General features: G+C 52.7%; 1 protein-coding gene across 1 annotated transcript; it reads left to right on the forward strand.

The window, feature by feature from the left end:
* The first annotated feature begins 50 nt into the window (after positions 1 to 50).
* CHRDL2 (chordin like 2) lies at positions 51 to 27776 on the forward strand. The gene is made up of 11 exons (XM_069808689.1): positions 51 to 258; positions 8235 to 8347; positions 8830 to 8923; positions 9724 to 9866; positions 13338 to 13431; positions 14567 to 14622; positions 15960 to 16128; positions 17029 to 17223; positions 19993 to 20175; positions 24809 to 24901; positions 26741 to 27776. The coding sequence occupies exons 1-11, from the start codon at positions 177 to 179 to the stop codon at positions 26818 to 26820; spliced, it is 1302 nt and encodes a 433-aa protein (XP_069664790.1). The 5' UTR covers positions 51 to 176; the 3' UTR covers positions 26821 to 27776.
* Positions 27777 to 27821: the final 45 nt, after the last annotated feature.

Genomic DNA, 27821 nt, shown 5'->3' on the forward strand with positions numbered 1-27821 from the left:
CCGAGACCGCGGCACCGCTGGGCACCGGCAGCGGGAGCGAAGACCCCCCCCCCCGCCCTCAACCCCGGCACCGAGACATCACCGGCCACCGCACCGGGACCAGCACCGGGACGTCGGGCAGCGGCACCGCCGGGCAGCGGGACCGAAGCCCCCCGGACGCCGATCGCCGGGCTGCGATGCTTCCCGGGGCGGGTCCCCTCGCCTTCCTCCTCCGGTGCCTGCTGCTCCTCTTCGCCTCCGAGAGCCGAGCCCGGGCTCGTAAGTCCCGTCCCCGCCTTCCCTTGCTCCCCTCCCGGCTGCGCTCCGTGCCTCAGTTTCCCCATCGCCGGGGTCCCCCCAAATTTGCGGGGTGTGTGTGGGGGGGTTGCCGGCATGGCTAGGGACACGGGGAGGCTCCTCGCCGTGGCAGGTGCCAGTGTCCTCCGTGGCCAGGATGTTCCAAGCCACACAGCACGCCAGGTCCCCCATCCTACCGCGACAATCCTGCGCTCCTGGGGACGTGGCCGTGTCCCCCTCCACCTGCTGCTGTCCCCGGCTGTTTCGCGGGGACGTACAGCGCCGAGCACACCACTGCGTGCTGGTGAGGGGGCTGTGGGGTGTCGTGGGCTGGCAGGGACGTGCTGAAGGTTTGGGACCCCCCCTCCCGTGGGCAAGAAATCGTGCAGGGCAGGGGAGGTGAGTTACAGCCCTTCCCTTGCACGGATCCCACCCCACCTGGGTGCATCTCCCCTCCGAGGGTGGATGGGGACGTGGGCAGTTTGGGGCTTTTCTCCATGTCCCTCCGGGGTCCATCTCCATATCCATCCCTCGTTCTCTCCTTGCTCCTGCTCCCAGCTGATAAGATTTGGGATGGGGAAGGGAAGGGAGGCTCAGCCCTTGCTTGCTACAAAAAAGGCTTGAAGGACTTGGCCAGGGCTGTTTAGCAGCTTGAAGGGTGCTGGAGGTGTTAATTGGGGCCAGGAGGTGAGTTTGGCTTGGGCAAAGCACTGGGACCCCACCAGTGGGTGCTGGGCACCCCTACAATATCGCAAAGCCACCTGAGCACCGAGCAAACCAGAGCAGGACCCGTCATGTCCCCACATTTATTCTCCCCTTTAGTGTCCCGAAATCCCAGCAGAGTCTGTCGGTGGCTGCATTAGGGTGATTTACGGCTTGTCCGCTGCCAGCAGTGCATTAGGCACTCTGCAAATAATCGTCCTCCCGGAGCGGCGACCCAAAATGTGAGCACTGGATTGCTTGTCCCGGCGCTGGGGTGTGCTGGGGGGGAAAGGCAGGTGGATGGATGGGGCTGTGCAGAGCCTTGGAGAGCAAAATCCAGGTGAGTTTGGCTACTTGCCCTCCCTGTGCTCATCGAAAGCCGCTGAGCTCAGACCACAGCATCCGTTTCTTGTGCGAGGGATGTGGGTCTGACTCCCTGCCTCTGCCAGGGCTGCATTAACTGTTGTACCCGGGTTAGGAGGAGGATGGAGACATCTCCAGAAGGTGAAACAGATGCTAGGTGAGGTGCTTGCTCTTCGGAGGTGCCTGCTGATGGTAGCAGAGCCCCTAAATTGGGCATAAACCATGATGAGTAGGGGCAGTAGGGGTTTGTCTGCTTTGGGAGGAAGCACTAGGGTCCATCTGCAGGATTTATAATGGTGTTGAAGGGCTGGGGACTGCGGGACGGGGACAAGATTGGAACAGGGAGGTCCAGGATCCCCTGCCAGCTCCGCATCGCTTTGACTGTGCTGCCGGGTGCATCCTGCAGTGTGGGGGGCTTGGCTGGGGCTCCAGGTCCCCTGTGGTCAAGGGCAGGGGGGATCTTGGTGACAAGGTCGTCATCAAATCGTGGACTTTTCTCCACCATCCACCTCTGCAGCTCACAGCCTCACATTTTTCTCGTGGCCAAGCACTCAGGGAGAATGAAGACAGGAATAAATTAGTTATGAGCAGGCTCATCAGCCAAGAGACCTACAGTGTCGTGGCTAAAAATAGGTGAGAAGCAGAAACACTCGGGCTTGAAGGCAAGTCAGAAAAGAAGAATTTGCCCACAGAAACAGGCTATTTTAGGGGATTTACACTCAGCTGAAACAATATCAGAGGCACAGGTTACTGGGCCGAATGTGCTGCAGTCTGTCCGCTATGAGTAATTCAGCGGCAATAGTTGAACGCAATGGTGTTTTGGCTGGAGGCATTTAAACACCAGCATCTCTGGAGAGCGCGGGACAGTGGTTTCCCCCAGGAGCTTGGAAGTTGCTCTTTCATTTCTTTTCAATGTGGTTCCTGGAGAAAAAGGGGTTCATGGGATCCATCTGTCCTACAAGTTCAGATCCATCATGATGAGGGACTAAGCAGTCCAAGATGGAAAGGACCAGGATGAAAAATAAATCCTACCAGCAGCCATGGTAAGGGAGAGGAGAGGGCTGCATGCTCCGCTGTAGACAACCGTGCATCCCCTTGGGAAGGAACGGGGGGAAAAGGAGCCCTGTCTGCTGTTCGCAGAGCCCATCGGATGCTCTGGGTGTAGGACTTGGCTCCTCCACCCTGGGGAGCTCAGGGATGCTTCATGAGGCTGCATTTGCAGAGCTGCAGAGTTTTCCAGGCTCCCAAAGTCTTGAGAAGAAATTCCCAGCCCAGGACTGAGTGAGGCAAGCGCGTGGGAAGCGCTCTGGACATGAGCGGAGTCGTTAGGATGCCATATGTCAAGGGCCCGGTGTGTTTTAACCAGCCCCTTCTCAGCTAAGTTGCATTTTAAGCCCTTCATAAATACAGGGCTGTCATAGGAGTGCCTGGACTTTCTGTACCAGACAGTGCTTTTTACACTTTATTTATGGCCGCTCTTAAAACTTGCAAACTGGTTTGCATAAACACACCCCTGCACGCCAGGCGCAGTGCTGGCTGGCAGGTGCGTGACCTCCGAAAAAGCTGTTGGGGCTGGGAGCCTGGTTCAGATGTGCCTTGCTTGGGAGAGAGCTGTGGGGGGATCGCCCAGGCACATAGAGGTGAGAGAAACCCCTGTGCCATGAGACAAAATGAGAGAGAAGTGGGGCAAGACCAGCGGGATGTTTTGGTAACATCCTTGTTGGAGCCAGTTTGGTACCTGGAGTGAAAGTCCCTGCTAGGGAAACTGAGGCACAGGGCTTTCCACGCTTTGGGGTCTCAAGGGTGCGTTAGCCCCTCTGTAGCCACAAGTCAAGGTTTTACCTGCAGCAGGGACTCGCCTCTGGGGACTCCTCAGTGTCCTGTAAGTCAGGACTGATGTGTGGTGATTCCCTACATGCGGAGACCCGGCTGGGTAATGGGCGTGCGAATGGCAGCTGTTCCCCGGGCTGATGGAGCAGTGATGTAAAACCAGCTTAAAACCAACCATAACCCATAATGACCCTTGGGTCTGGGAAACCCTGATGTGGGAGTGGGGGCTGTAGGGGCAGGGTCTTGCACGTGTGTATGTGGCTTGACTTTGTTGAGCATCAGTCCCTGTATCCAGAGGGAGGTGCAGTGAGCACGGCTCAGCCTGAGCCAAAGAAGGAGGAATTGGCAGCAGGACATGGTCTTTCAGTAGCCATCACGCATGCAAGTTTAATAGCTCACCTTGATTCCTGCTGCCATGCTTGGGATCGGTGCAGGAGACCATCTGACCTGTTTTGGCCCCTGGTTCAGCCATGGTCAAAGTGCCCAGGCAGTGGGACGAGTCACACCACGTTGGGAAACCCATGGGGACATCCTTGTCTGCTGCGAATGTGGAGGGATGCGAGGAAGTAGCTCAAATGGGCTGTGCTAGCGGGTGGGAGGGCTTCAAGATACACATCTCATGGACATGCTGGCCCAAGGGGACTTGTCTGCGTCCAAGGCCAAGAGATGTTGGGGGTGGTCTGACCAACATCGGCCAGTTTGATGGTTCAACAAGGAGTCTGTGGGGTCTTGCTCGTCTCCCCTCATTTTGTGGTCTCTCACTGGATCTAGAGCAGGTCATGAAGACGTGGGATGGCATCTCATTGGTGGCTGATGTATGAAGCTGTTGAGATACAACCTAAAGAGGCGTTCGGGCCATTCTGCTGGTGTGAGAGAGACATCAGCAGTCACTGAATGCAGCGCAGGATGGGTTTCTCCATGCCATTCAGTTTGTCGCCCTCGATTGGTGTCTCTAGACAATCTTGTGAAGATGCTGCTCCAGCATATTCATAGAGTGTCTCAGAGCTTCCACGACAGCCTCTTCTGGGGTTTCAATCTCCTGGTAGCTGGAAAGCTTCCTGCAATACCTATCCTAAATCTTCCAGGCTTTGCTCCAAGCTGATTGCTTCTTCTTGTCCCTGCCATGGCCGGAGATCACTCTTTTCTTGGTAAGAGCCCTCTCTTGCTTTGCCCTCCCCATCGTACTTTCCATCTCATATTACATACCCTCCTTGCCGTCCAGGATGCAATTAATGATAATGACAATTAACAATAATCAAAGTAAACCAGAGCCTGGGCACAGCCTCAAGCATTGGCCAGGGGTGTCCAGACTCTTGCTGCAGGTGCACTCCCCAACATGGTGTTGGCTGGTGCCAACTTGGGCTTTGCCAAATGCCTGGGGACAGCTGGGCCAAGGCGGTTCCAGCGGGTGGGTATGGACATGAGCAGGGCCAGGCCACTGGCCCCAGACCCTGGCCTGGGGTATTCAATGATTTGGATGTAACCAGGTGGTCCTCACCCAAGAAAACACTGGAGCCGTGGCAGAAAATGGCTGTTGGAGGGGGAGGCAGAGCCCTTTGGGGTGGGCAAGGCAGAGCAGCTCCCACGTGGAGGAGCTGCTCTCTGCAGCATCTCCCACCCTTCCTCTGGGCATGAGGCCACAGGACTTGCTGCTGGGTGGCAGAGGAATCATTTCCATGGCTTTCAGTTGTTTTTTCTGGTTCATACAACCCATAATGGTACTTGGAAGAGGAGGGTCTTGTTTTGGGGACTTCTTGTATTTGAGAAGAAACCAGTTAGATGGGACCTGTTCTTGGAAGTGTTTGCAATGGGGAACTTGCCTCTTTCCACCTCTGCTCCTGCTTCCAGGTCCCATAGGGCCACCTCCAAGTGTGGAGCCTCTGGCTTGCAATCTGCAACCTCTGGTTGTGTCTCCAAGGTGGCATGGACCAGGCTGGCCCGCTGTCTTCTCCTGTCCAGGGATGGCGTGGTCCTCAGGAGTGAAAACAAGGTGATGGCTTCATCTGGGTTTTTGGTACTGCAGCCTTGAAAATGCTCCGCAGCTCAGGAGCCCTCTCTGGAAAATGAGAAGTAAAACAACGTGACTTTTGTGAGCATGCTGTTGCTGAAGACGCAATAAATAAGGAGACTGAACGGCACGGGAGCAATTTACTGCCACAAATGGCTTTTCACTCCAAGTCAATTGGGAAGATATCCAAAGTTTGACCTCTGAAAATGAAATTATTAGCCTGGCATGGGAAAAAATGATCCAGAGCCTCCAGTTTTTAAGCCTCGTCCTTCCATCCATCCCCAGCTTGCTTTTAACCAAATAAGCCGGTGCCTCTTGCCAAATACGCGGCATAGTGCTACTGAGATGCGGACAAGTGTCTGCTGCTGCCCAGCACTGCCAGTCGGCTTTAATTTTACCAGCAGGCCCTTTGCAGACATGAATCAGGCTGCTTTCGAGGGCTGGACCCAAACCAGGGCTCCACTTGTGATTAAATGTTTGAACGAAGCAGCCAACTGGCATGGGAGCCTGCAAGCTGAGCAGGGCCGCGTCACATGAAGGCAACTTGATTTCTTCACCCTCAGCGTAATTCATGAAGATGCTGCAAGCAGGGAAAAATGAAGTCATTTTCTCACCCTTTTGCAAAATGATGATTATTTTTTTTTTAGTTTTGTGGATTTTTTTTTCACTCTCTTCTGGGTTTCTGCAGTTTCCAGCCACATGCTCCCTATTCTTGCGTGGTTTGCTGTAAGCTCATGTCGTGCATGGCCAGGAATATGGCTTTGCTGACTTGTCAAGAGGTTTGGAGCAAGCTATGGGGATGATGTAAAGACCTGAGTAGGGAAAAGGAAGGAAGATGCCTCTGCCTGTCCCTCTGATAGCATCCACCCCCAAATTATTGCAAATCTCCACCTCTGCAGATACAATGCTGGCCCCACACTGCTGTGCTTGGGCCAGGTGGTCTGGACAGCTGGTAGCCACCTCCTTTGAAGGTACAACTTGGAGAATCAAGTGCTTGAAGCCATCAGCTCAACGAGGAGCTCAGGGCTGCTGGCAGACCCATAGGGCTTGAATTGGAAGGGACCGATGAGGATCATGACAGACCCACAGGGCTGCCCTTCCTAATGGCCACAGGGTCTGGCCGTGGTAGAGTGTCACTGGGGTTCATCCTGAGGATAGTCAGGAGCTGGAGGAAGGACGGCAGCCCACCACAGTGAATTTGTATAATTTTTGCCTGGTTGGTGGGAGAAACACATTACGCAAGTGGCACCTCCAGCTTTGGCAAGGTGGGACAACGCCGGCCGGGCTCTCTAAACTACTGCTTTGCCCCAGGTGACAGAGCGGAACATGGGATGGCTTTTAGCATCGTTGAGGTGGTGAACGCCACTGAGCTTGTTTTGGGGACCCTCTGCCATTCATCGAGGAGTCCTTCCAGCAGTGTAGTGGGGTCAGCACCCTCTAGCTTGCCCGACTTCATGCTGCGGGGTGGTGGGAGCTGGGCACCATGCCTTGGAAAACAGCTCTCTCCCCTCTCTCCGCATCCCCAGGGCACTGCAAGGTTTTAAAAGACCCATAAAAGCTTCAGGGAGTGTAAATGTCTCCGCTGCCTTTGAGCAACGTAATCGCCCAAACTACCTCAAATCCCCTCGATGACATAACCTTTTAAATCACCTTCAGTTTTTAGTGGGGCTTTAAGCACTGAAACCACTAATAACACATGTGGGCAGGCATGTACTTATTCATGAAAGAGTTTAAGCCCTGGTGCATCCCTGTGCCTGGTCGGGGCTTGGGGACATGCCACGGGAAAGCAGGAGCAGCCACTGGGCTGCAGTGGGAGTTATGGGGTCCAGGTTCCTGCAGGTCCAACCAGGATCACAGCTCAGTCCTGCAGGACCAGATGATGCTTTTTGATGTGAACATTAAGGATGACTGAACTGGGCTTTCTGGCCAAAGCCCTGTGGTTTTTGGTGGTGATTATGGCCACAGTTTGTCCCACAGGTCCTGCTGCAGGCTGGGCTTGTCCTGTCAAAGGGTTGGTGTGTAACCAAGGACTTGGAGATGGAGGGGTTTGATAGGAACTTGCTAAAATCTGAGGAGACGGGAGATCTCCGAAGGGGATGTCCTTCACCAGTTGTGCTGGGCACCATCTCATCCTTCTCCCTGTGCCACGGCAAGGTTAAATCCATGCCACTGTAGGCAGGGCTGGATCGTTTCTGGGACAGACACCTCCAGTTCAGGAGCATACCTAGAAACTGGCTCTTCTCAGGATGATAGGATCAAGGAGGAAGAGAAAAATACATGGTTTTATGCTTTTCGGGGCAAAAAGTGGATGAGGTGGACTTGCTGTCCCCATGGACAGCCCCATAATTGAAAAGCATGGTTCAACCCACTCCAGCCAGACCAGTGCCATGTCAAGCCTGGTAAAGCCAAGGACCTGAGCCTGGTGGGATGGGGCAAGCCAGCACAGTCCTGCTCTTTAGGCCTGATGCTGGGCTGGCCGTGTATGACAGTGCTTGTCCAGGGATCCTTGAGAGAATGAGCTGAAGCTCTTAGGGGGAGCAAAAGATTTTCCTTCAGAATGTGTTTCTACCCCCAAATGTCTTTTTTTTCTTCTTGTTCTTGTTTTTGGGTAAGAGTCTCCTAAATTCAGGTTCTCCTATCTATCTCCCCCACCACTCCCAGCCCTTCCAGTCTCCTTGGAGGAAATTCAGTCCCGTAGCATCACCTGAAATCACCTGTCCATCTTCCAGTGAGCACTTCTACTGACCTATTTTAGAGTGACAACTCTAATTTTTGCCTCAGAAACATCCATTTTGTTCCTTTCTTGCAGAGGGACTCCAGCTTACTCAGAGGAGTTGCTGTTTGGGTCAGATGGGTTCCAGCCTAAAAAAACAAATCATAGCCAAAAAAAAGGCTTTTGGGGAATGTATTCCATCTGGGGTTTGGTGGACGGGATGCAGCTCATGGGAAAGCATGAAGGCACAGAGCCGTCCTTGTTCTTCTCATCATGGAGGAAGGACGGCTCTTCCAAGGACCATCCCCTTCTCTGACATAGCTTCTCCTGGTTGACTTTCAGGGCCGGATATGTTCTGCGACTTCAACGGCAAGAAGTACAGCCCAGGCGAGAGCTGGCACCCCTATCTGGAGCCACAGGGGCTGATGTACTGCATCCGCTGCAGCTGCGCTGAGGCACGTCTCCTGTGAGGTGCCACGGGAGGTGGCTGCTGCATTGGGGCATCGCTTTGGCAGCTTTTAAGCAGATTGGTTCTGGTGTCTAATTTAACCAGAGAAGCCCTTTCCAGTCCCGGAGGAATGTTGGATTAATCGCTTTCCTTTTGAAAAAGGCCCCCGTCCCCCTGAGGGTGTTGGGTTGACCTTGTGAGGGAGCTGTCTCAGTAGCGTTGGTGGGCTGTGGGTGGAGGTGGCTCAGGGCTGCTGTGGGACCATGGGTGGTCTTTGATGATGAGAGATAGGACCATGGGTGGTCTTTGATGATGAGAGATGAGACCATGAGCTTGCTGGGTTTGAGCCGGGGATGGAGATATCCTTGGCTGGGCGAGCTACACCAGCACAATCTGTTGTGATAATGTGGCCATCATCCAACATCTTCCTCCTCTTGCAGGGGTGAATGTGTAGCTGAACGAACCGTCTTTCTCTCTGTCTCTCCCCAGAACGCCAACATCAGGTGCTACCGGATCCAGTGCCCGGCTCTGCAGTGTGCCAGCCCCGTCACAGACCCCCAGCAGTGCTGCCCGCGGTGTCTCGGTAGGTGGACATCTCATGGGGAGGGGGTGACAAGGTGGCCGTGGTCCTGCAGGGCGTACCTCAACTGCAGTCACTTGAATGCTCACGCCTGGGGCAGTGCAGTGATGCTGGGTCTGGCCCTGCTCACAGAGTCATGGCAGCAACGGCAGCTCAGGCTGCTCGTGTTGCTTTTTCCCACCCAAAAAATGTCATTTTGATGGAAAGGGGCTCTCTACCAGACCACTTTCTCCAACTCCACCCCATCCCAAGAGCCTTGTAGGGACAAAATGTCAGTTCACAGTTCAGTGACAAACCAGAAGCCGGCACTTTATTCAGATCATTTGCCAGCAAAATGTGTTGGATACAGGAAAAAAAAATTTTGAAGATTTTTAACAAAATTCTTGATTTTTCCCTTCCCCTGAATGTGATGACCTCCAACATCAGTTGGAGTCAGATCAAAAGGGCTAAACATTTTTTTCTATTTTTTTTTCTAATTTCCTAAATTGCATGTGGTTTTTGACTAGCTTTGCCACCACTCTGGCATGGCGTGGGACAAGACCCCAGGAGGTCAGACTTCCAGGTTTTACCTCTATGATGAATTCAGCATGGTCAGGGAAGCCCCATTCTACAAAAGCTTTTGGGTACATAAATCTCCACGGGTCACACAATGCCCTGGCCACTTTTTCATGGTAACTGTGGTGTGTAAAGAGCTCCTTATCCTTTCAGGTCAGACTGATGGGTAATATCGTGAGCACCCACACTACATGGGAGCCGGGTAGGGGCTGACTCTCACCCTGCTGCTTTCTCATCTTCTTTTCCAGAGCCACATTCCCCTTCTGGCCTCCGGGCACCCGTCAAGTCCTGCCAGTACAATGGGACGACTTACCAGCAAGGCGAGATGTTCACCACCAGTGAGCTCTTTCCCAGCCGCCAGCCGAACCAGTGTGTGCAGTGCAGCTGCTCCGTAAGCTACCTGCGAGCCCATGGGAAGTGGGGAGGGCTCGGGATCTGCTCCTGCACCCCAACAGTGTCCCACCAGATCAAAAACCTCATGAGGACCATTGGGTGGTACCAGCCCATGGTGGGATGGTTTATTGTCAGGATCAGGTTATCAGTGCAGGAGACTGAACTTCTGCTGAAATGATGCTGGGTCCTCCCTGCCCAGCGACTAAGGACCACCGCAGAGCTGAGTGCTTCTCCCTCTGCCCGAATGTGCTTTCTGGCCTTGACCCCAAGCAGGGTGTGCTGCAAATGTCCGCTGGGCCCTGGGGTCAGAGCACAAAGCACTCACCTGCATCTCCTCCCCAATAGAAGCAGCACGAACAAGCTGCTCCAAGGGTGGGTTATTCACTGAAAAGCCCACAGGGCAGTTCTGGGTGGACACACCTGGGGCTTCTTGGGGTGGGCAGGGGGACAGCTCTGTCCCCGTTTAGCACACCAGTGGGTGCATTTGCCTGCTGCAAGGACCAGTGCTCTGGGGCTGTTCCCGCAGCATCCAGCTATCCCGTCTGCCCCACTGAGGCATTGTATGGCAGATGGCCGGCAGCGAGGACAACCGGGAGCTTTTCTGCATTTGTGCTTGCTGCAAAGCAGATGGGGTTTGCAGCCAGGGGAACCTGGAGGAGCTGTGTGCCTGCAAGGCAACACGGATGCGAGGTGCCAGCTCTTGGGCTTCAGAAGTTCTTGGGATGTCGAGCCTGGTGTTGAGCTGGGGAGATTGAGCTGAGCTCCAGAAAGGATTTGGTGGCTCCCAACTGCTGCTGGGTGCCTGGGTCTCAAGGTGCCTCCAGCAGCCAGCTCCTGCCCTGCATGGCTGGAGCTCACCCCCTGATGCAGCCAGGAGATGACAACAGAGAGATGGGGCAGTGGAGCCTACCAGTCAGAGATGCCAATGGGCAGGCATCTAGCCATCTTCATCCCCCTTGCTTGGATTTAAATGGAAGCTGAACCCAAGGCTGAGACGTGCTTGAGCACCAGGAGCTGGTCTCATCTGGAAACTCCTGCAGTGTGTTCACCAGCCCTCTGGGCTGTTGTGTGCAGAGGTGTGCCCTGGAGAAAGGCTGTGCATGTGCTTTCCAGGCTGTCTACAAAAAACATTTGCAAGAAGCATCTGCCTTTTATGCTGAGTTGCAATGACCTTTCCAGGACCATTGCATGCCCATCTTCCTTGATGGTCCTGATTGCCCCACCTGAGGGCTGTGACAGTGGCCAGGATGCTGTGTGGTCCTCAACGTGCATCCCCGTGATGGACTGCCAGCAATGGAGGGATGTTCTTTCTCCGTGAGCTTCCAGCAATGCCCTGAGACAGGGCTTGGCTCCGCTTCATGCAGCCCCCTCCCACAGGCTGAGATTCTGCGAAAAACCATCAAAAACCGAGTCCTGACCCTGCTGGGGATGCGTGAGGCAGCCTGGCCAGCAGCAATGGGGAAGGTGCATGGAGTGGGCCCGTGCGTGCCAGGAGCTGAGTGTTGGGAGATAAATGGAGCAGCTCCTCCTCCTTGAGAGGGAGCGAGGAAGGGGGATTTAAAGTTCCAATGCTGGACTTGGACGCTGTGGGGAACTGCTCATACCAGCTGCAGCCTTTGCCATAAAAAAGAAGAGGGTTGCAGACGTGGCTTTCACCACCCATCGTACAGAGCCCTTGGATGGGACCAGGCTCCACTGGTCTGTGCTTTGCTTGCAGCAAATAATTGGACTAAGCTTGGCCTGGAAAGAAAAAGGGGTGAGAGAGCCCAAACCACCTCCCTCTCTCCTGCCAAGAGCACACACATGGTGGTTACCATCAGCTGATGCTTGATAATAAAGTATCAATGATATCAGGATAGCTGCTCTGAGCCTTTGGTGCTTGTGCAAGCCTTAGAGCTAGGTGGCTTGGAGCTAGGTGGCAAGAGGAATAGCTTAGATGTAGAAATTATACAGCTTTTGAGGCTGGTTCCTCTCTTATGGAGCCCAAGTGGGTGCCAGGCCACCAGGCTGGGGACAAACGCCAGGAAGGAGCCCTCAAATCTGAGTGTATGTGCCCACCTGGCCCTGCTTTCCCACCCCATCTGCCACCATCCCCAGGAGCCTGTGGAGCTCTGTGTTCCTTTCGGAGGCACTGGCTTTCGCTCAGGCTCTGTTTATTCGGCAGGATAATGCCTTGGATACAAAAGGGAAAATAAAAGGATGGCTGTGGAGTCTTGCAGTGGCGGGGTCTCGCCGGGCTGTGTCTGATGTTGTCAGCTGCTAGAACAGCTGCGTGAACAGCTGGTCTAAACCTCTTTGAAAACTGCCCTGAGACCAGAGCCTCCGGGATAAGTCCTGCTTTTTATGACATTTGCTCTTTCCCGCCTGAGGCAGGTCTTTGCCATAAGCTGCCGGTCAGAGGAGAAAGAAGGAAGAGGCTGCATGGCCAAACCCTGCTCCCTGCAGGTCTGAACCCCATGGAGGTCCCTGAAGCAGAGAGCAGGGTTTGGTTTGCAGCAACCTCCACCAGCTCCTCTCATTTACCAAACTTTTTTCCACCTCTTCACGTCCCCTGTACAGCGGCTTGGCTTCCTGATGGTGGAAGAAGCTGCGGTGGTTTGGTTTTCTAAGGATATCCTTGGCTAACCTCTTGGTTTCAGTTGACTGAGAGCTTGGGGATACCCCAGAGAAACTTGCTGCCTGGAGAAGAGGACCTTGCTGTTGAGGTCTGGCTGTTGTTGGGCTGCTAAACATCCTTAGCCCTGCAGCAAACAGGTGCAAATCCATTGACTGGGATGCACTGAAGTCAAAGCTGGCCTTGGCCCATGGTTTTCAGCTTGAATCACTACAGCAATGATGTTTTCCAAACTAACCACCAAGTCAGTGGAAGAAGGTCTACATCTGAAGGTCCATCCACAGCTCTTGACCCAATGTCTTTGTGGGCTTGGCTCTGGTGTTAGTGAATAACCCAAGACAGAGGGAAGGCAGAGCTGTGGCGTGGACCCGGGTCTGGGTTCAGCATCACGCTTCCCCTTTCCACCTCTTTCCTCCAGGTCCTTGTCCTGGGACATGTCAGAGAAAAGGTTCTTGTGCCACTTCGAACTGGTGGGTGTTATGCAGGTGTGTGGTGGCTGTTTCAGATCCAGTAGCACGAACGATGCCTGAGAGGAAGGCACTGCCTCCCCCTTTTTGGGGAAGACCTCTCCGCTCATAAGCATGTGGACTGGCAATCAGTGGACCAGCCATGCCAGGGGAGGACACCGCTCACCATCCTATACCCTGCAGGGTGAAGAGAGTGGCAGGACCAGATTTTTGGCTTTCATCAGTTGCTAGATGATTGGTGATATCTGAGGATGGACTGTTGGGGGGGGCTTTTGATTTAGGCTAGATCTGCAATTTGAAGTGCTGGTGCCCCAACACGGGGGACATACAACCCTGTCCAGATCTTTATAATGCTGACAATGCTTTTTTTTTCTTTCTGCCCTCCTAGGAAGGCCAGATTTACTGCGGCTTGGTGACCTGTCCAGAGCTGTTGTGCTCCTCTCCCCTAACCGTGCCGGATTCCTGCTGCCAGGTCTGCAAAGGTAATGAGGGGCCCAGGAGCTGCTCCTTAGCGAGGGGTGGGAGACCCCAGCTGGTTGCCACCAGCTGGCAGGAGCTGTTTCAGGCCACTTTAGCAGGATTTTGGAAGCCTGTGCTGTAAATCAGGCCACTTGCTATCTCTTGGTTGCACCAGGAAACAAAAGATGAGGGCTCAGCTTTTTACTTGCATGCTTTACCTCCCACACCTAGCTGTGTCCTGCCTCCCTGCAGCCCATATGCTGGCCAGAGCTGAGCTTTTTGCCCTGCCGCTGGTGCATCATGCAAGAGATGTGACCTGCATGGAGGGCAAAGTCCTCCAGACCACTCACCCACCAGGATGGAGATGGTTGTATGGACCATGTAAAGATGGTGCATGCTACTGTTGTTCCAGGGAAGTTTCCAGGACAGTCAGGGACAACCCCCCCCGCCTCCACTCCAGTACGGCATGGCTGAGTTTCACTCCTACAACTCTCTGCAGGGGAGAAACTCTTGAATTTTCTGCTGTTTCCCCTGACTCACACCTGAGAGGGTGAGGAGAGAATCAAACTCCATGTCTCCAGATGAGACAGACTCAAGAGCGAATGGGCAGGTTCACACCTTGCTGACAATGAAGTCACAGCATAAAATGACTCTTTAATATGAGAAATATTTATGAAGCTGGAAAGCCATGGTGGTCTCCTTGTCATGGTCACATAATGACCTTCTCCAGGTGCCTCCTCCAAACTCTCCCCTTCTGCAGTTTGTGTTCCTCTCTCCTAGTTTTCTTTGGTGCAGGTGGGGCATGTCACTGACTGGGTGAAAAATGTCTTTGGATTTGTTTTTAATGCCAGATCATCCCAATCATCTCATACTCTACCTCTGAGCTGTTTTCATACCACCTAACTTCAGAAGTCTGCAAAGCCATGTCTTTCTTGGAGACGAGCTCTTGTTAATAGTCAGTGGGGATAAAAGGGGTTTTGGGGTATGGCCCCAACTGGCTTTGGGTGATGTGAATTGCATGTTTGAAGCTCTTCTCTCTCCAGACCTCGCAGGTGGGCCAGCATCCTGAAGAAAGCTGCTTTTAGTCATCTGGTCCCCAGAGAGCAGATCCTCATTCAGCCCTGCAGCATTTCATAGGACAATATTTTTTCCTTGCAGATGGCTCATATGAGAAGTCCACAGAAGAGGAACCCCTGCAGTTAAACAGAGGTGTTGTACGTGATGTTTGCATTTTAAAACTTAGATTATTACTTCTAGCACAGCCCCATTAAAGAGCTCAAAGAAAGCCATTTGCCCTTGGCCATAGTCTTCTACAAAGCAATGACCCACAGCAGCTCTAGGAAGGCAGTCAGTTCCTTGGATAGCAGAACCACAGACACCTGGTTTGCAGATGAATTGTGTCTGGGAGTTGACTTTAGGTGAGGGCTATCAGCATAGGCTGAGACCTCAGACCACCAGGGAAATACTCCTGTCCTCTTCCTCTGATGCTTCTCTGAAGTCTCTGGAAGAGCAAAAGATGTGTGGGAACTGGAAATCTTGGGCACTTCTCCTCCTTGTTGGCCAACCTGGCTGAGGTTGGCTAGTAGGTTAAAACAGCTGAGGAACATGGACAGAGGAGACTCAGAGGTGACCGACAGCCAGATGTGACTCTTATCCATAGGGTCAGATGGTCCAAATCTCTCTTTGGGGGCTTTTGCTTCAGGAGATGGTGTCTCCTCTCCACCCTGGGCTCAAAGGTGTCCTGCCTCCCAACCGTAGCTCCCACAGAGCAGCCAGCGCTGGAGCTGGCCACCAGCATGCTTTCCCCAGGCTGTTTTTATCGGCAGCCCCAGCAAGGAAAAACTGACTCCTTGGCTGCTGAGGGTTGATTCACGGTGACATTTCAGAGCTGGGCAGCCCATGCCAGGTCTGTGGGATTAGGTCACTTACAGCTCCTGGCCCTGCCCTTTTCCATACTGCTGGGTGAAACGCCAGCATCACACCTCCACCACCTATAAAACCTCCAAAATAGACACAAGGGGACCCTTTGTGCTGCATGTCTTGTCCGGTGGTTTGTTCTTGGAAGCCCAGGCTCTTCCAGGGATTTCAGTCCTGCTGGCTGGCAGTCCCACACCAAGCCTCCTGCTGCCAGCCAGGTGAGAGGGCAGGATACAGCCTGTCCTTACCTCTCTGATCCTGGTTGGGTTGCACGGATGCTGGTCCTCAGTTTCCCAGCTGGCATCTAGAAAAGACCAGCCCATTTGCCTGCCTGTGTTAGTGATGTAGGACCTCACCTGAGGGCATTGGGTTGAGCGTGAGACAAGAAGGGTGCTGCCCCAGTGAGGGTGATCCGCTTGCAGCATAGGGTGGACATCAAGGTGCTCAGGGTCCCTTAGGTGGTGGCAGGCACCGAGATGGCTCCTGGGTCATTGCTCATCCCTGTGTCCTCTGGACCTTCCACTCCTGATGGAAGGTGTGCAGGACACTGCATGGCTTTTTCCAGCATGCTTTGGAGTAAGAACAACCCAACTGCCTGGGTCTGAGTCTCCTTCATTTCTCTGACTGCTCACAGAGGCACTCGCAAGACCAGTGCTTGGGGGAAGCAATGGGCAGGAAGACACCCGGAGCCACCATGTCCACTGTTCTCAGTTCTTCCCTGGAGTTCATTCCCAGGAGCTTCAAACCAAAGGGAGGAGGTGGCACGACTGTGAAGATCGTCTTGAAAGAGAAGCACAAGAAAGGTAAGGGATGGAAGGGCCAGGCAATCTGTAGGTGGCCTAAGGTGACTTCTCCAGGACTATGAATTCTCCAGGGAATCTGTTTCAGCAGCAGTTTTCCACCACCAAGTCCCACCTCCCACTCCTCCACAGCCAGCCTCACCCAGCTATCTCAGCTCTGGTGGCCCACAGCCCCATGGCTGCACGAACCTATCACTTTCCAAAAAGGGTTGGAAGGACATTGGTCCTTGGGGTGTTTTGGAGATCTGGGACTCCATGTGGTCCTTCCAGGACAGTGCCGCAGAGGTACAGGATGTTCCTCCTTGTACCTACCCACCACGTGCTGGGTCTGTTCCACTGCTGTGGTCTTCCTTCTGGAGGAGAGAGTAGGAAAGTGAGATGAGGAGGCAATCCTATGGAGCCAAAGGGGAAAAGACAGGTCCCTTCTCCTCTTGTGGGCTCTCCCACCACTGTGTCTCCAGAAGGGCTCTTTCCAGTCCTTCGAGATGAAGCCCTGGAGGAAATTTTGGGACCTCCAAAAATTTTCATGGAGGAGTCAGCAGGTGGCACTCTTCACTGTGCTTCACGCCTGTGACAGCCTTGGAGAGACCCTGGGCTTGCAGAGGCTTGGAGGCAGGTGAGGTCCTGCCCACACTTACCAGTTGCCTCCACCAGGGTGGTTGACCCCAGCAGCCTCCATCTCCTGGAGCCTGGTCCCCCTGCCCCATGGCACCTCCCGGGTGGGGTGGCTGCAAGATCCCAGTGTCCCCTGCTGCCAGAAGTGCTGCCAGAGGACCATGCTCCTCAAGACAGCAGGGCCACCCGTTTCTGAGGTGGTGAAATGTCCTGAGCTCCACCAAACCTTGGGTCTAGAAAGAGGAGGAGGATTTATTTCCACCAGCAACTCTTCTCTCTCTCCTCCAGCTTGTGTTTACAACGGGAAGACCTACTCCCACGGGGAAGTGTGGCACCCTGTCTTCCGGCTCTACGGCCTCCTGCCCTGCATCCTCTGCACTTGCAGGGATGGTGTCCAGGACTGCCAGAAGATCACGTGCCCCAAGGAGTATCCGTGTGACTATCCAGAGAAAGTAGATGGGAAATGCTGTAAAATATGTCCAGGTAGGTAGGATCCCACCTGCTCCTGCAGCTGCCTTCCAGTTCCTTCCTTTAGCCTTGATTTAAAGCCCCAGGCAGACAGATGTGTAGGGGCTGACGTTGCTGGTGACCTGAATTCACACCAGGTGAGTTCAGCAGGGCAAGCACTGATGTAAGAGTTGGCCTGTCTTGGAGGGCAGCAGGACTGACCCGAGGTGAGGAAGCTGCACAGATCCCCAAAGGTTGCATCTCTTGGGTGGGTTGGAGAAAGATGCCCAAGAAGGGCCATGCTAAGAGTCTTCAGACAGACAGAAGATGCTTTCTGGGGAGAGGGCATGGTCTGTTCTCCAGACCTCCAGCTGGGACAAGAAATCATAGGGTTGAATTGTGACAGCTGAAATGTAGGTTTGAAATTAGGAGGACACTTTCCGGGTGCGGGGTTATCTGTGGCACTCATGGTTTGTCTGAATTTGAGTTGAGGTCCCCATCCCTGGAAGGGGAGGGTTAGGCACACAAGTATTGGGGTGGGACAGGTAGGACTGGGCTGGTGCTGGGGCTGCAACATGGTGGAGAGGACCTTTTTTTTTCATGTTCAATGGGTTTTGGATCTCTCAGCTGCTTCTTGGTCTTTAGAAAGCTGTTTACCTTAAACCACAGACCTGGCAAAGATGTGGCAGGGCATGAGCTCTTCTGTTCCCACTGGAGAGTGTTTTCTAGGTTATACCTCTCTGTACTGTCATTCAGCAGTAGATGTTTAGATGATGGACCACCCACTGCTTTCCTAGAGAGACTAAAGATACCTGAGTGTCTCTGAGCCTGACTGCAGATGCAGCAGTTTCTGGGTGATCTCCTCAGATGTGCATCTCCAAGGTGGTTTTGTGGAGGGGTCTCACCAGGGACAACAAGCAAGGGACATTGTTGCATTTAAGAATGGGGGCAAACAGGCTGCAAAATTATTTCAGCTGGGATTTTCAAGGTTTTCCAGCCTCTGAGCAGGGAGGTTCTGGGATGGCCTCCCCGGGGAGCGAAGGGCAGAAGCTCAGCTTGTTTTAATAAGGTTTCTGATATGTTTATGAGCAGGATTTATGACGTGGTGCCTGGTGGGAATGGGATGTGATGACTGAGCAGAGCCCTTTCAGTCTTGCATTCCCATTATAGTGGGTCTTTCTGATTTAAAGTCTACAACTTTCTCTGCTGGGATCTCTTGTCTGCTGTTCAGCCTTCATTTATTTCCAGTTAAACACTCTGACCCAGCCAAAATGTTTTTCTTCTTGCTTTCCAGTACTCATAGATAGCAATCACACACACATACACATTGCTCAGCCAAGTTACACGCTTGTCCTTTGCTTCACTGCACAGAGGTTTCACCCATCTTCTTTTTCCAGGCAGTTTCCACAACTGTCCTCCTCTTTCCTTCTTTGTACCCAGTAGCTTGGAGAGAAATGCTGAGTGATTTCTATTTGCAAAAGGGATCCTGATCGAAGGGGAATTGCTGCGATGCATTGGTCAAATGGGGAGACTGTCGCGGCTGCTGGGGGCAGAGCTAGTGGCCAGGACCCCTGGGTCCCGGCTCCTCCTCCCCAATGCTGTTGGCCATGGAGTGGCTCCAGCGTGAATCTCCAAGGTTGCTAAATACCTGTTGTACCTGCGAGGACGTGTGGTTCCTTCCCCGTCATGAAGGTGGGGCTTCCTCGATCGGTGCAAAGAGCAGCCCTGGAGTGGGTGAAGTTTAATGGTCTGGGACGGAGGTTTTCTTGTACCCAGACCCCGTGATGAGGGTGGTGGGCTGTGGTCATCCCCTTCGTGTCACGCTGAGCCTGCAGAACTGAACACTTGTCTTCCCGTTGCTGAAAAAGCCCTGCTTTGCATCCCTTTAAATTGGGATTTCCATCCCCTCCCTAAGAAAAGTAGCTCAGGACCGCCCCAGAAAGCACAAGGGAGAGCAGAATCAGGCCTAAAATAACTGTCCTACTAAAATAAACCCCACGCGTCTATTTATAGCCAAACTTTCTTTCGAGTAGTGTAAAAAGCTTCAGCATCCAAAATGACTGGGAGAACAAGGCTAAATTCAGCAGAGCTGGGCTCCTCTGTGTTCCAAGGACCACAACCAAAGGCAATAAATCTCCTTCCAAAACCGTGGGGGATTCTTAATTACTCCAGATACATTAAAAGAAATTAAAAAATTAGCAGCTCTCCTTTACCAAGGATGTTGAAAAAGTCACGTAGGGTCCCCCCTGGTGCTCCTGGTGTGGGTCTCCCTGCCGTTGCACCCCATACTGGGAAGAGTCTTGGGCTGGGACTGAGCCCACCCGCAGGGCTGAGCCGGGCGCACTGCCCAGGCAGCCCAGCCACAGCGCTGGCTCCCGTGCTGTGGGCTCATCCTTTCGCTTTGCTGACATTGCTCCTTCGGGATGGCAATGGGAGCGAGATGGGAAGCTCAGCATCCAGCCTGGGCTTTGCAGCGATGATGGCAGCAAGTTGCCTGCAGCGGGTACGGGGGATCCAGGTGGAGAAAACCCCCTTTCCCCATCCCTGCTGGTATAGATGCTGCCAAAATCAAGGGGAATGGAAAATACGGGGATGAGCAGGTCCACAGATCCTTTATCAACATCTCCCTTTGCTGCTGATCTTGGTGCTGGGAATTGGAGCCTGGGAGACAAGGTCCCATTCAGAGATGCAGCTGTGCCACATCAAACCCAACAAGATGCCTTTCCCTTGACCTGGGTGCTGAGATGGCTCCCCCAAGCTCCTTCCTGCCCCTATTTAATGAACTCTGTCCTTGTTTTTGCCCAGAAACCAGGGTCAAACCCACCGATGAAATAGTCACCACCCAGTGTGGCAAGAACCCCAACCGCGTCCTAGTGTACATGTTTGTGCCGCCGAGCTCAGAGACCTCCAAGGAGATCCTCAGGACGATCGCGATCGAGAAGGAGCCTGCGGAAGAGGTGGAAATCTACAACTGGAAGCTGATTAAAGGTGAGTACTGTAACGAAACCAGCCAGCAACGGAGGAGGTGTGTGTGGAAAACTGGTGCTTTCCAAGCTTTGTTCAGTTTTTCAGGCTTTTCTAGTGGTGCTCCAGACCTTGTGTAATGTGTCGAAACCTGCTGACAGCAGGTTGGCTTTTCTCACTCCCCCCTTTCACACTCTTTTGCTGCAGTTGCGTGCAGACCAGGGGCTGGAAACCACTTTTGGCCTCAGTGTACCCCACCACAAGCTGCAACATCATCCAGATGCACAACACGTGGGCAAACAAGGCAAGGGCCATGGGGCTGCTTCTCCAAACCTATCCGCTTCCATGCCAAATGCACATGGAATACAAACCAAAACTTGTTCTGGTCACTCCATATTTTTGCTTTTGCTCTCCCCCCCCACTCCATCCATCACTGCGAGCAAAGCTTGCAGAGCTGCTGCAAAGGTGCACACAGAGGGGAATGAATTGCCCCCAGTTCACTTTTTGGATGGGTAGATTTGGGTGCTCCTGTTGGTGTGTCCTCCAGAGGTCAAAGAATCTCAAATACCCTGTCAAATGACACCAACGTCTTGCTCTCTCCCCATACCTTTAGCTGTGCAACACTCTTATGGACCAGAGGAGCATATCTCTACTAGGGGCACTTGGTCCACTAGATATTTGTGTTGTTTCTCTTGGGCCTGGGAAAGCGTTGCAGTGCCCCAACCCCAAGTCTCCATTGGACATACTCTACCTCTTGCAAAAACTTGTGCCTTGAGCACTTGAGGTTGGTCGCACCCCACCTACGGATACAGTGACCCTCAGCCCCTGTAGCTGGGTGTCTTCTGGACACGTGTAGGCAGATATTCTGCTCTTCTGGATATGTTTGTGTCTCACCTCACTCCCTAAGGAGACTTCAGCCCTCCTGGAGCTGGCTCTTCCCAGCCACCGAGGGTGGGCACACGTGGATAGTAGCCGGAGAAATCAAGTCCGGAGATGGAGCCCTGCCTGCCGCCATGTTTCCATCCTCCCCCTGCCATCCTCCATCCTCCATGGTGCCCCTCTCCCCGTCCTCCCCCCCGCCTCGGCAAAGCCTCCTTCACAATGGCACCTTGTAGCTGGAGGACAGCTCTGAGCCTGCACTGTCTGGGCCCCACCATTTCCTCTCCTCGCTCCTTGGCAGAGGTCGCCACCCAAACCTTCTTGCCACCTTCTGAGGCCAAAAGCTTCGCGTCTGCACGGAGCTTCTGAGCCCTGCCAGCCAAGGACAGGGGAGGCCCTTGTCCCCGAGGCCAACACAGCTCTTTTGCTTGGCAGAGCGAAGTGTTACTATTGGGAAAGAGCATGAGCTCAGTCACATATGGATTCCACCTCTCCATGGTCCATCACTCTACCAACAGAGCAGCGTGTGTGGAGAAAAGAGGCTGCAAGTCGCGCCTGGAGCCTGTCCATCTGCCTTTGTATGGGCTTATGATAGCTACGTGGCCTCATCTATTTCTGTGCCGGGACAGTTTCCTCCACGAGGCAGGAGTCGAGAGGAGAAACTGGTGCCAACACCCAGCCAAAAGCTTTACCCAGCTTGCTGGTGGTGCACGACCAGCCCCCACATGAGTTGCAGTGGGGGCTTCCCCATGTTTTTAGGGGTCTGAACACCTCAGGAGTTTTGAAAAGTGACTTTCCGATGTTTTAGAGCGGGAATTGTCATGGGGAGTGAGGAAAACAAAGGAGCAGGCAGGATCAGCAAGGCTTGAAGGGTCTGTCCTTCAAACTCCTGCTCCTCACCCTGCCTCGCTGGAGGCCTGGGCTGTACTCGAGGCATGGTCCCCCCACGGACCTCTTTCCCACGTTTACCCTGCCAGGCTGTTGATTAGAAATTAACAAAACTACTCCTTTCTATCCTGAAAATCTGCAGCTCTGGGACCTTCAGCGATCCCCAGTGTTTCACCACACTGGTGTACCCTCACACCTGGGCTGGAGGGGACCTGTGGGATCCAGACCAGCCATCCTCACGCTCTTCTGGCATGTGCTTGGATCTCCTGCCATGGAGACTCTATGGCCCATGTAATCTCTTCTAGAGCCACAAACTCCTTCTTAAGGGAAGACTTTTTCCCAATGTGCAATCTCCCTGCAGCTCAAGCTCATGCCTTCTCATGCTTTCCACCACAGAAGTGAAGAGCAGACTCTTTTCCTCTGATGCACCTGAAGAAGCCATCAGCCCCTGCCACTGTCCTCTCTTACACAGTTTAAGCATTTGATTTTTTTTCAGTCTTTCCTTGATGTTAGAAATTTCTGGTCCTTTGGTCCTTCCCGTAGCTCTGCTCTGGACTCTCTCTCTTTCTTGAAGTCCAGAGCCCCAAACAGGGTACAGGGCTCTGGTCAAAGTTTGTGTCCTGCTGGGATGGGTCTCATACACCCATGCTCCCATCTCCATCCACCTGCCGAGGCTTTGTTTTGGAGATGATTTAGGAAGTCCTGAGACCAGTTTCTTGGATTAGTCTCACTTCACTCCCCAGCCCAGCATTAAGTACCACATTTAAAGAGTCATGTTGGTTCCCCACGAAGTCGGCAGAGAGAAGCAGTGAAGGTGTGTCCTGTCCTCCCATTTTAGGATGGGTAGAGTGGCGCTGTGGAAGAACCTGTCTCTCCCTTGTCTCTCCAAAATTAGGAAAGATGATTTGCTCCCTTGGAGATGGGGCTGGTCCTTAATTTGTTCCTTGTGCTCTGCTGGACTCTGCTTGGTTTTTGGTCCTGAGGCAGTGCCTAAAGCATAGAATCACAGAACGGTTTGGGTTGGAAGGGACCTTTCAAGGTCATCTCATCCAACCCCCCTGCCATGGACAGGGACATCTTCAACCAGATCAGGTTGCTCAGAGCCCCGTCCAACCTGACCTTGAATGTTTCCAGGGATGGGGCATCAACCGCCTCTCTGGGCAACCTGGGCCAGTGTTTCACCACTCAGCGTAAAAAATGTCTTCCTTACATCTAGTCTGAATCTCCCCTCTTTCAGTTTAAAACCATTACCCCTTGTCCTATCACTACAGGCCCTACCAAAAAAGTCTGTCCCCATCTTTCTTATAAGCCCCTTTAAAAGCACCAAGGAAGGTGATAGGTGCCCAACAGCCCCACCACCTTCCCTCCATCTCATCCTAAACTTTGCAAAGAACGGTCCTGTCTGTTGGACAGGATCTGCTTGCCGGGAAATGGCATCACCTTTTACCAGCTCCATCCTGTAATGCCTGTTTGGCGGATGGCAGGCGCAGTGGGCTATTCTTATCTGCGCTGCCTCGTGCTCTCCTTGTGCGTGCTGGAGCATCGTCTGCATTCCTCCGCTGCTTCCCAGCTCCTGGCATCTGTCAGAAACGACCATCCGGGGGGCCAAAGGTCTCAGCCAGCTCTCTGAGGGCTCTTGGGTGAACATTATCTAGGTCGGTTGATTAAAAGATGTTTATCTCTTGTAGCTCTTGTTTAAAATATCCTCTTGGTTACTAATGTACTGGAAAGTGCTTCATCAGCCACGGGGACCATAAGCACACCCTCCTGCTCCTTTCTAAGTATAGACCAGAAGGATTTATTGAACACTTGTGCCTTTCTTGCGTCATTAACAGTTTTATTATCTCCATCCAGTATCTTCTTTTGTTACTGGTAGGACTTCTTTTCCTGACCCACTTAAAGGACTTATTAATAGTCCAAATATCCACATATTTCTCCGGATGTCTTTGACTTCCTGTATTAATTTTCCACAGTCCATAACATCTCGTTTATATGGATTGCTAGCTGGTTCCCATTCGTTACATACTCTTTTTATGTGTAATTGCTGCTGGGAATCAGGGAAAGTCTCTTAACCAAATAAGGGGGACCACATTGCCTCTCACATCTGCCGACAGCGAGAGGCTGGAGGCACAGGGAGCCTGGCTGAGAGGTGGGGAAGGCTATGCCAGGCATACCTGCCTGGTTTGTCATGCTTCACAGGCAAACATGAATATTCTAACCCCTAATCCCACAGAAAGGTCGCTTCCGTTGCTAAATGCAGGTTCTGGTTTTCTTGGGTCAAACGTCTGAGTCAGGCACCTCCGCTAACGGGATGATGCTGGCACAGGCAGAAATACCGATCTTTGCTGAGGTCATTCATGGTTTTTTCTGTCCTGGAGGAGTGTCAGGGCTGGGGGCAGAGAGATGGAAAACTTTGGTCCACGGCTGCTTCCAGGAAAGGAAAACATCTGAGGATGGAGGGGCCTCTGCAGTCGGGGAAGATAGGTGGTGGAGAGTCAGCAGAGAGGACGGGGATCCCAAGATCCTGTTGGTCTCACCTTTATTTCTTTTATGGTTTTAGGGGAGATCAGACCCCCTCCAATGTGAGATGCTTTTCGGAGCAACAAAATCTTATTGCTTTCACCTGCTTCGTGGAGTTGTCCCTGCCGTGTTCTGATTTAGCAAGCAGTTTTCAAATGAGATTTCTCCTGGTCCTTGGCCAGCCCTGGATTCACTCCCAAACTCCCACCAGGCTTCGGCAGCAGGCCCTGCATTGAACCAGAACCCTGGGGCATCCCGTGCAGGCAGTGTCCCTTTTGCATCCCAGGAGGGGACAGAGGTGTTCATCCAAACCTGCCTGAGCCTTAAATTGAGTGTCGCAGAGTCTGATGCCCTGTGTTTCCCTCTGCAGGGATATTTCATCTGATACAGACCAAGAAGATCAGCAAACAGGAATTCAAGCAAGAAGCGCAGAACTTCAGGCTGATCACCAGGACGAACGAAGGTAGGGAGAGAAAAATCCCTTTTCCCCGCCCCTCTGGCAGACCCTGTCCCAAACAACCCCATGTTTTGCTGCATAAATCCCAGCACGGTGTGGGGAGCCAACCGCAGGAGAAGGCTTGTGCAAACATAGCCAGCTTGGGGCTGACCTGTCTTCACACGCATATGCAACGCTCCTGGTTAGCAGTCACATTTTGACTTTATGGTATCAGAAAGGGCAGCCAGCTTTCTAAAAGTGGATGCACGCTTGTGAAATCCAAAGGCTTTGTCTCTCCAAAGCCCGTAAAACTGTTTGATTTTTATATTTAATCCATCTGGCATTGCAGGGGAAAAAAAAATGATGCAAGGGATTTGAAAAAAATAAACTCTTCAAATATTTTTAAAAATAATTCTTAATGTTCTTGGATGTGCGTAAATGTTACAAAAAGCAGGAATGCCAGTGCACATGCCGAGAGTGCCTGTGCGGAGTGAAACTGCCGTGCTATTTCCCGCTGGCTGCCTCTTCGCCTGGGCTGGGTTAGAGTTTAATGGGTTAGGTTCGGATCGGAGCCATTCCCGTATTGTCCAGCACCCACGGGTCATCGGGTCAGCCGGGAACAGCTCTGCTGCCCAGTGCATACCAGCACATCCAGTGCCCCAGGGAGGGTGGAGATTTGTTTTCACCTCCAGTCCATTCGAGACAACATCTCTTGACCAAACCCTGGGGGATTTTTGAGTCCCTGCTCCCCAGCTGGGCTTCGCACCCTGATGGGGTCTCTGGCACATGCCCCCTTCTTCTTGCCTCAGTTTCCCCTGACAAATAACCCTGTTGTGAAACCATCCCTCTGCCATTGCCGCAAGTTCTAGGAAAGCATTGGCCGGTGATTTCTTCACAACAGGAGATTAATTCAGCCAGAAAATATGCCCCTCCCCCCCGGGGATAATGACATTAGGGCTGCATAATCCTTGCTGGGATTATGGGGGAAGTGACTACCTAGAGGGAATGTACCTCCAGCCACCTCCTGCACATACGGGGATGATGGTGGTTTGGGGGGGGCAAGGAGAGGGGTTGGGGAGCTTTGTGCCCATTTTTGGGGTATTGCCCAGTTCCCTCCAGTGCATTGGCTTTGCAGGGAGTCTGCAGCTCACCGGTGAGGCTGTGGGGAGGTTGTAGGGGGGTTTCTTCTCCTTCTGCAGCAGGATCTTCTCCTACCGTAGGTGGTTGCACAGCCCTGCACGAAGAGCCAAGGCTGGGGCAGCAGCAGAAAAAAAGGGTATAAATGTGGGGGTTTTGAGCAACCCACCCCAAAGAAATGGGGCTGATGGAAGGGAGGAGAGAAGCATATCTGCCCACGGCCCGCGAAACGTGAATTTTGGCATTCTGATGATGAGTCAGAGGACAAGCAAAATGCTTCTTCCCCCTGAGAGGCAGGGAGTCAGCACAAATCCCAGACACGCCGGGGAGGACATGGCCCTAACCGCTCATGTTAAAGCATCCTTTGAGGAGGCAGAAAGGGGGATTTATCCCTGTTTCAGACTGAGGTCCTTTTCTTTTAAGAGCGTGCGAGTGGTTTCCAGGGAAAGCCTTGGAAATGCTGTTGATTGTGCTGCTAATTGCATTGCAAGAGGTATATAGGGTCCCTCTTGATCTCACATACCATTTTAATTGCAAGATGGCAAAGTCTAGGACTGGACTATGGGACCACTGATGAGCTGCTCTGGCCATGGCCAGTGTTGCGGGTAGACCTCTCTCCCAGCATGGTCTTTGTGGGTCCTCCAGTGCAGAGGGTGCTAAGCGTGGGGTAAATTGTGTTTTCCTGCTCCAAGGGTTGTTGCTAATGAGTGTCTGTCTCTGCTCATCCAGGTCACTGGAACATCTTCCGAGCCCAGACATCAGAGCTGAGGATGACAGAGAGCCCAGAGAAAGAAACAAAGAACTTGTAAAGAAAAAACTTTAACCTAGCTATTGATTTATCTACACACACACACACACATACACACATACACACATACACATATATATGAAAAAAAGTTGCATTATTAAATAGACTGGCACAGCAATAAAGGATACACTAGTGTAAATTACAGAAACTCCAGCAAATGAACCAAATTGAACCGTGTTGAAGCCACAGCTGTGGAGGTGCCTCTCTCCAGTGGGAGAGTGCAAGAGGCCGGCCGTCGTCTCCTGCTACCGAAGACGTTTTGGGTGTGCAGAGGGAGGAGAGAAAGACCGTGGAGATGTGAGACCTGGTGTGATGTGAAGAGGTGGGATACATCCCTGACACCCCGGCATTTCTGAAGAGCATCAGGAGCTAGCAGTAAAGCAGAACGTGACCGTGCTTTTTACTAACCGCTGGCATAAAGATGACCTGCAAGGAGAGAAAAATCGTCCTTATTTCTTTTCTTGGAGCCCCTGTGATCTGCAAAGGGTTTCTTTGGCTGAATACCCTCCAAAGGGCATTTGTTGAAAAATCTTGGGACTTTTCTCCTCTGTTTCAGCTGGGAGGATTCTTTTCCCTTCTTTGCAGGTCACTTGAAGATGTAGTTTTTGGGAGGACCCACCTGCTGACAGGGTCTGAGACCCCGAACACTGCACTAAGGTCGCTACTAAGCATGTTATTATGCTATATATTTATATATATCCTACATAATATCTACTGGGCTGTATTCACAGGAGGGGCATCTCCCAAAGGGTGAACAGGACCATTTCTGCAGCGTGGGGAGGAGGGTGTGCAGCAGCATCACCCTCCCCCTGTCTGGAAATAGCTTTGGGGGATTTTCAGGTTGTTTTGGTACATGTATTTATCCCTGGTTTCTTGTTTTATTCTGTTTTGATAAATCTATTTATTTGGAGATCCAGATCTGTCCGATAAATCTGATTAAAGCGTCTTCTTGATTCAGCCTCCTGTGCTGGCTCTCCTTTCCCCGTAGGGTCTGTGTTCCGA

The sequence above is a fragment of the Haliaeetus albicilla genome, chromosome 20 (genome assembly GCF_947461875.1).
Source record: "Haliaeetus albicilla chromosome 20, bHalAlb1.1, whole genome shotgun sequence".
In the NCBI taxonomy this organism is placed as follows: domain Eukaryota; kingdom Metazoa; phylum Chordata; class Aves; order Accipitriformes; family Accipitridae; genus Haliaeetus; species Haliaeetus albicilla.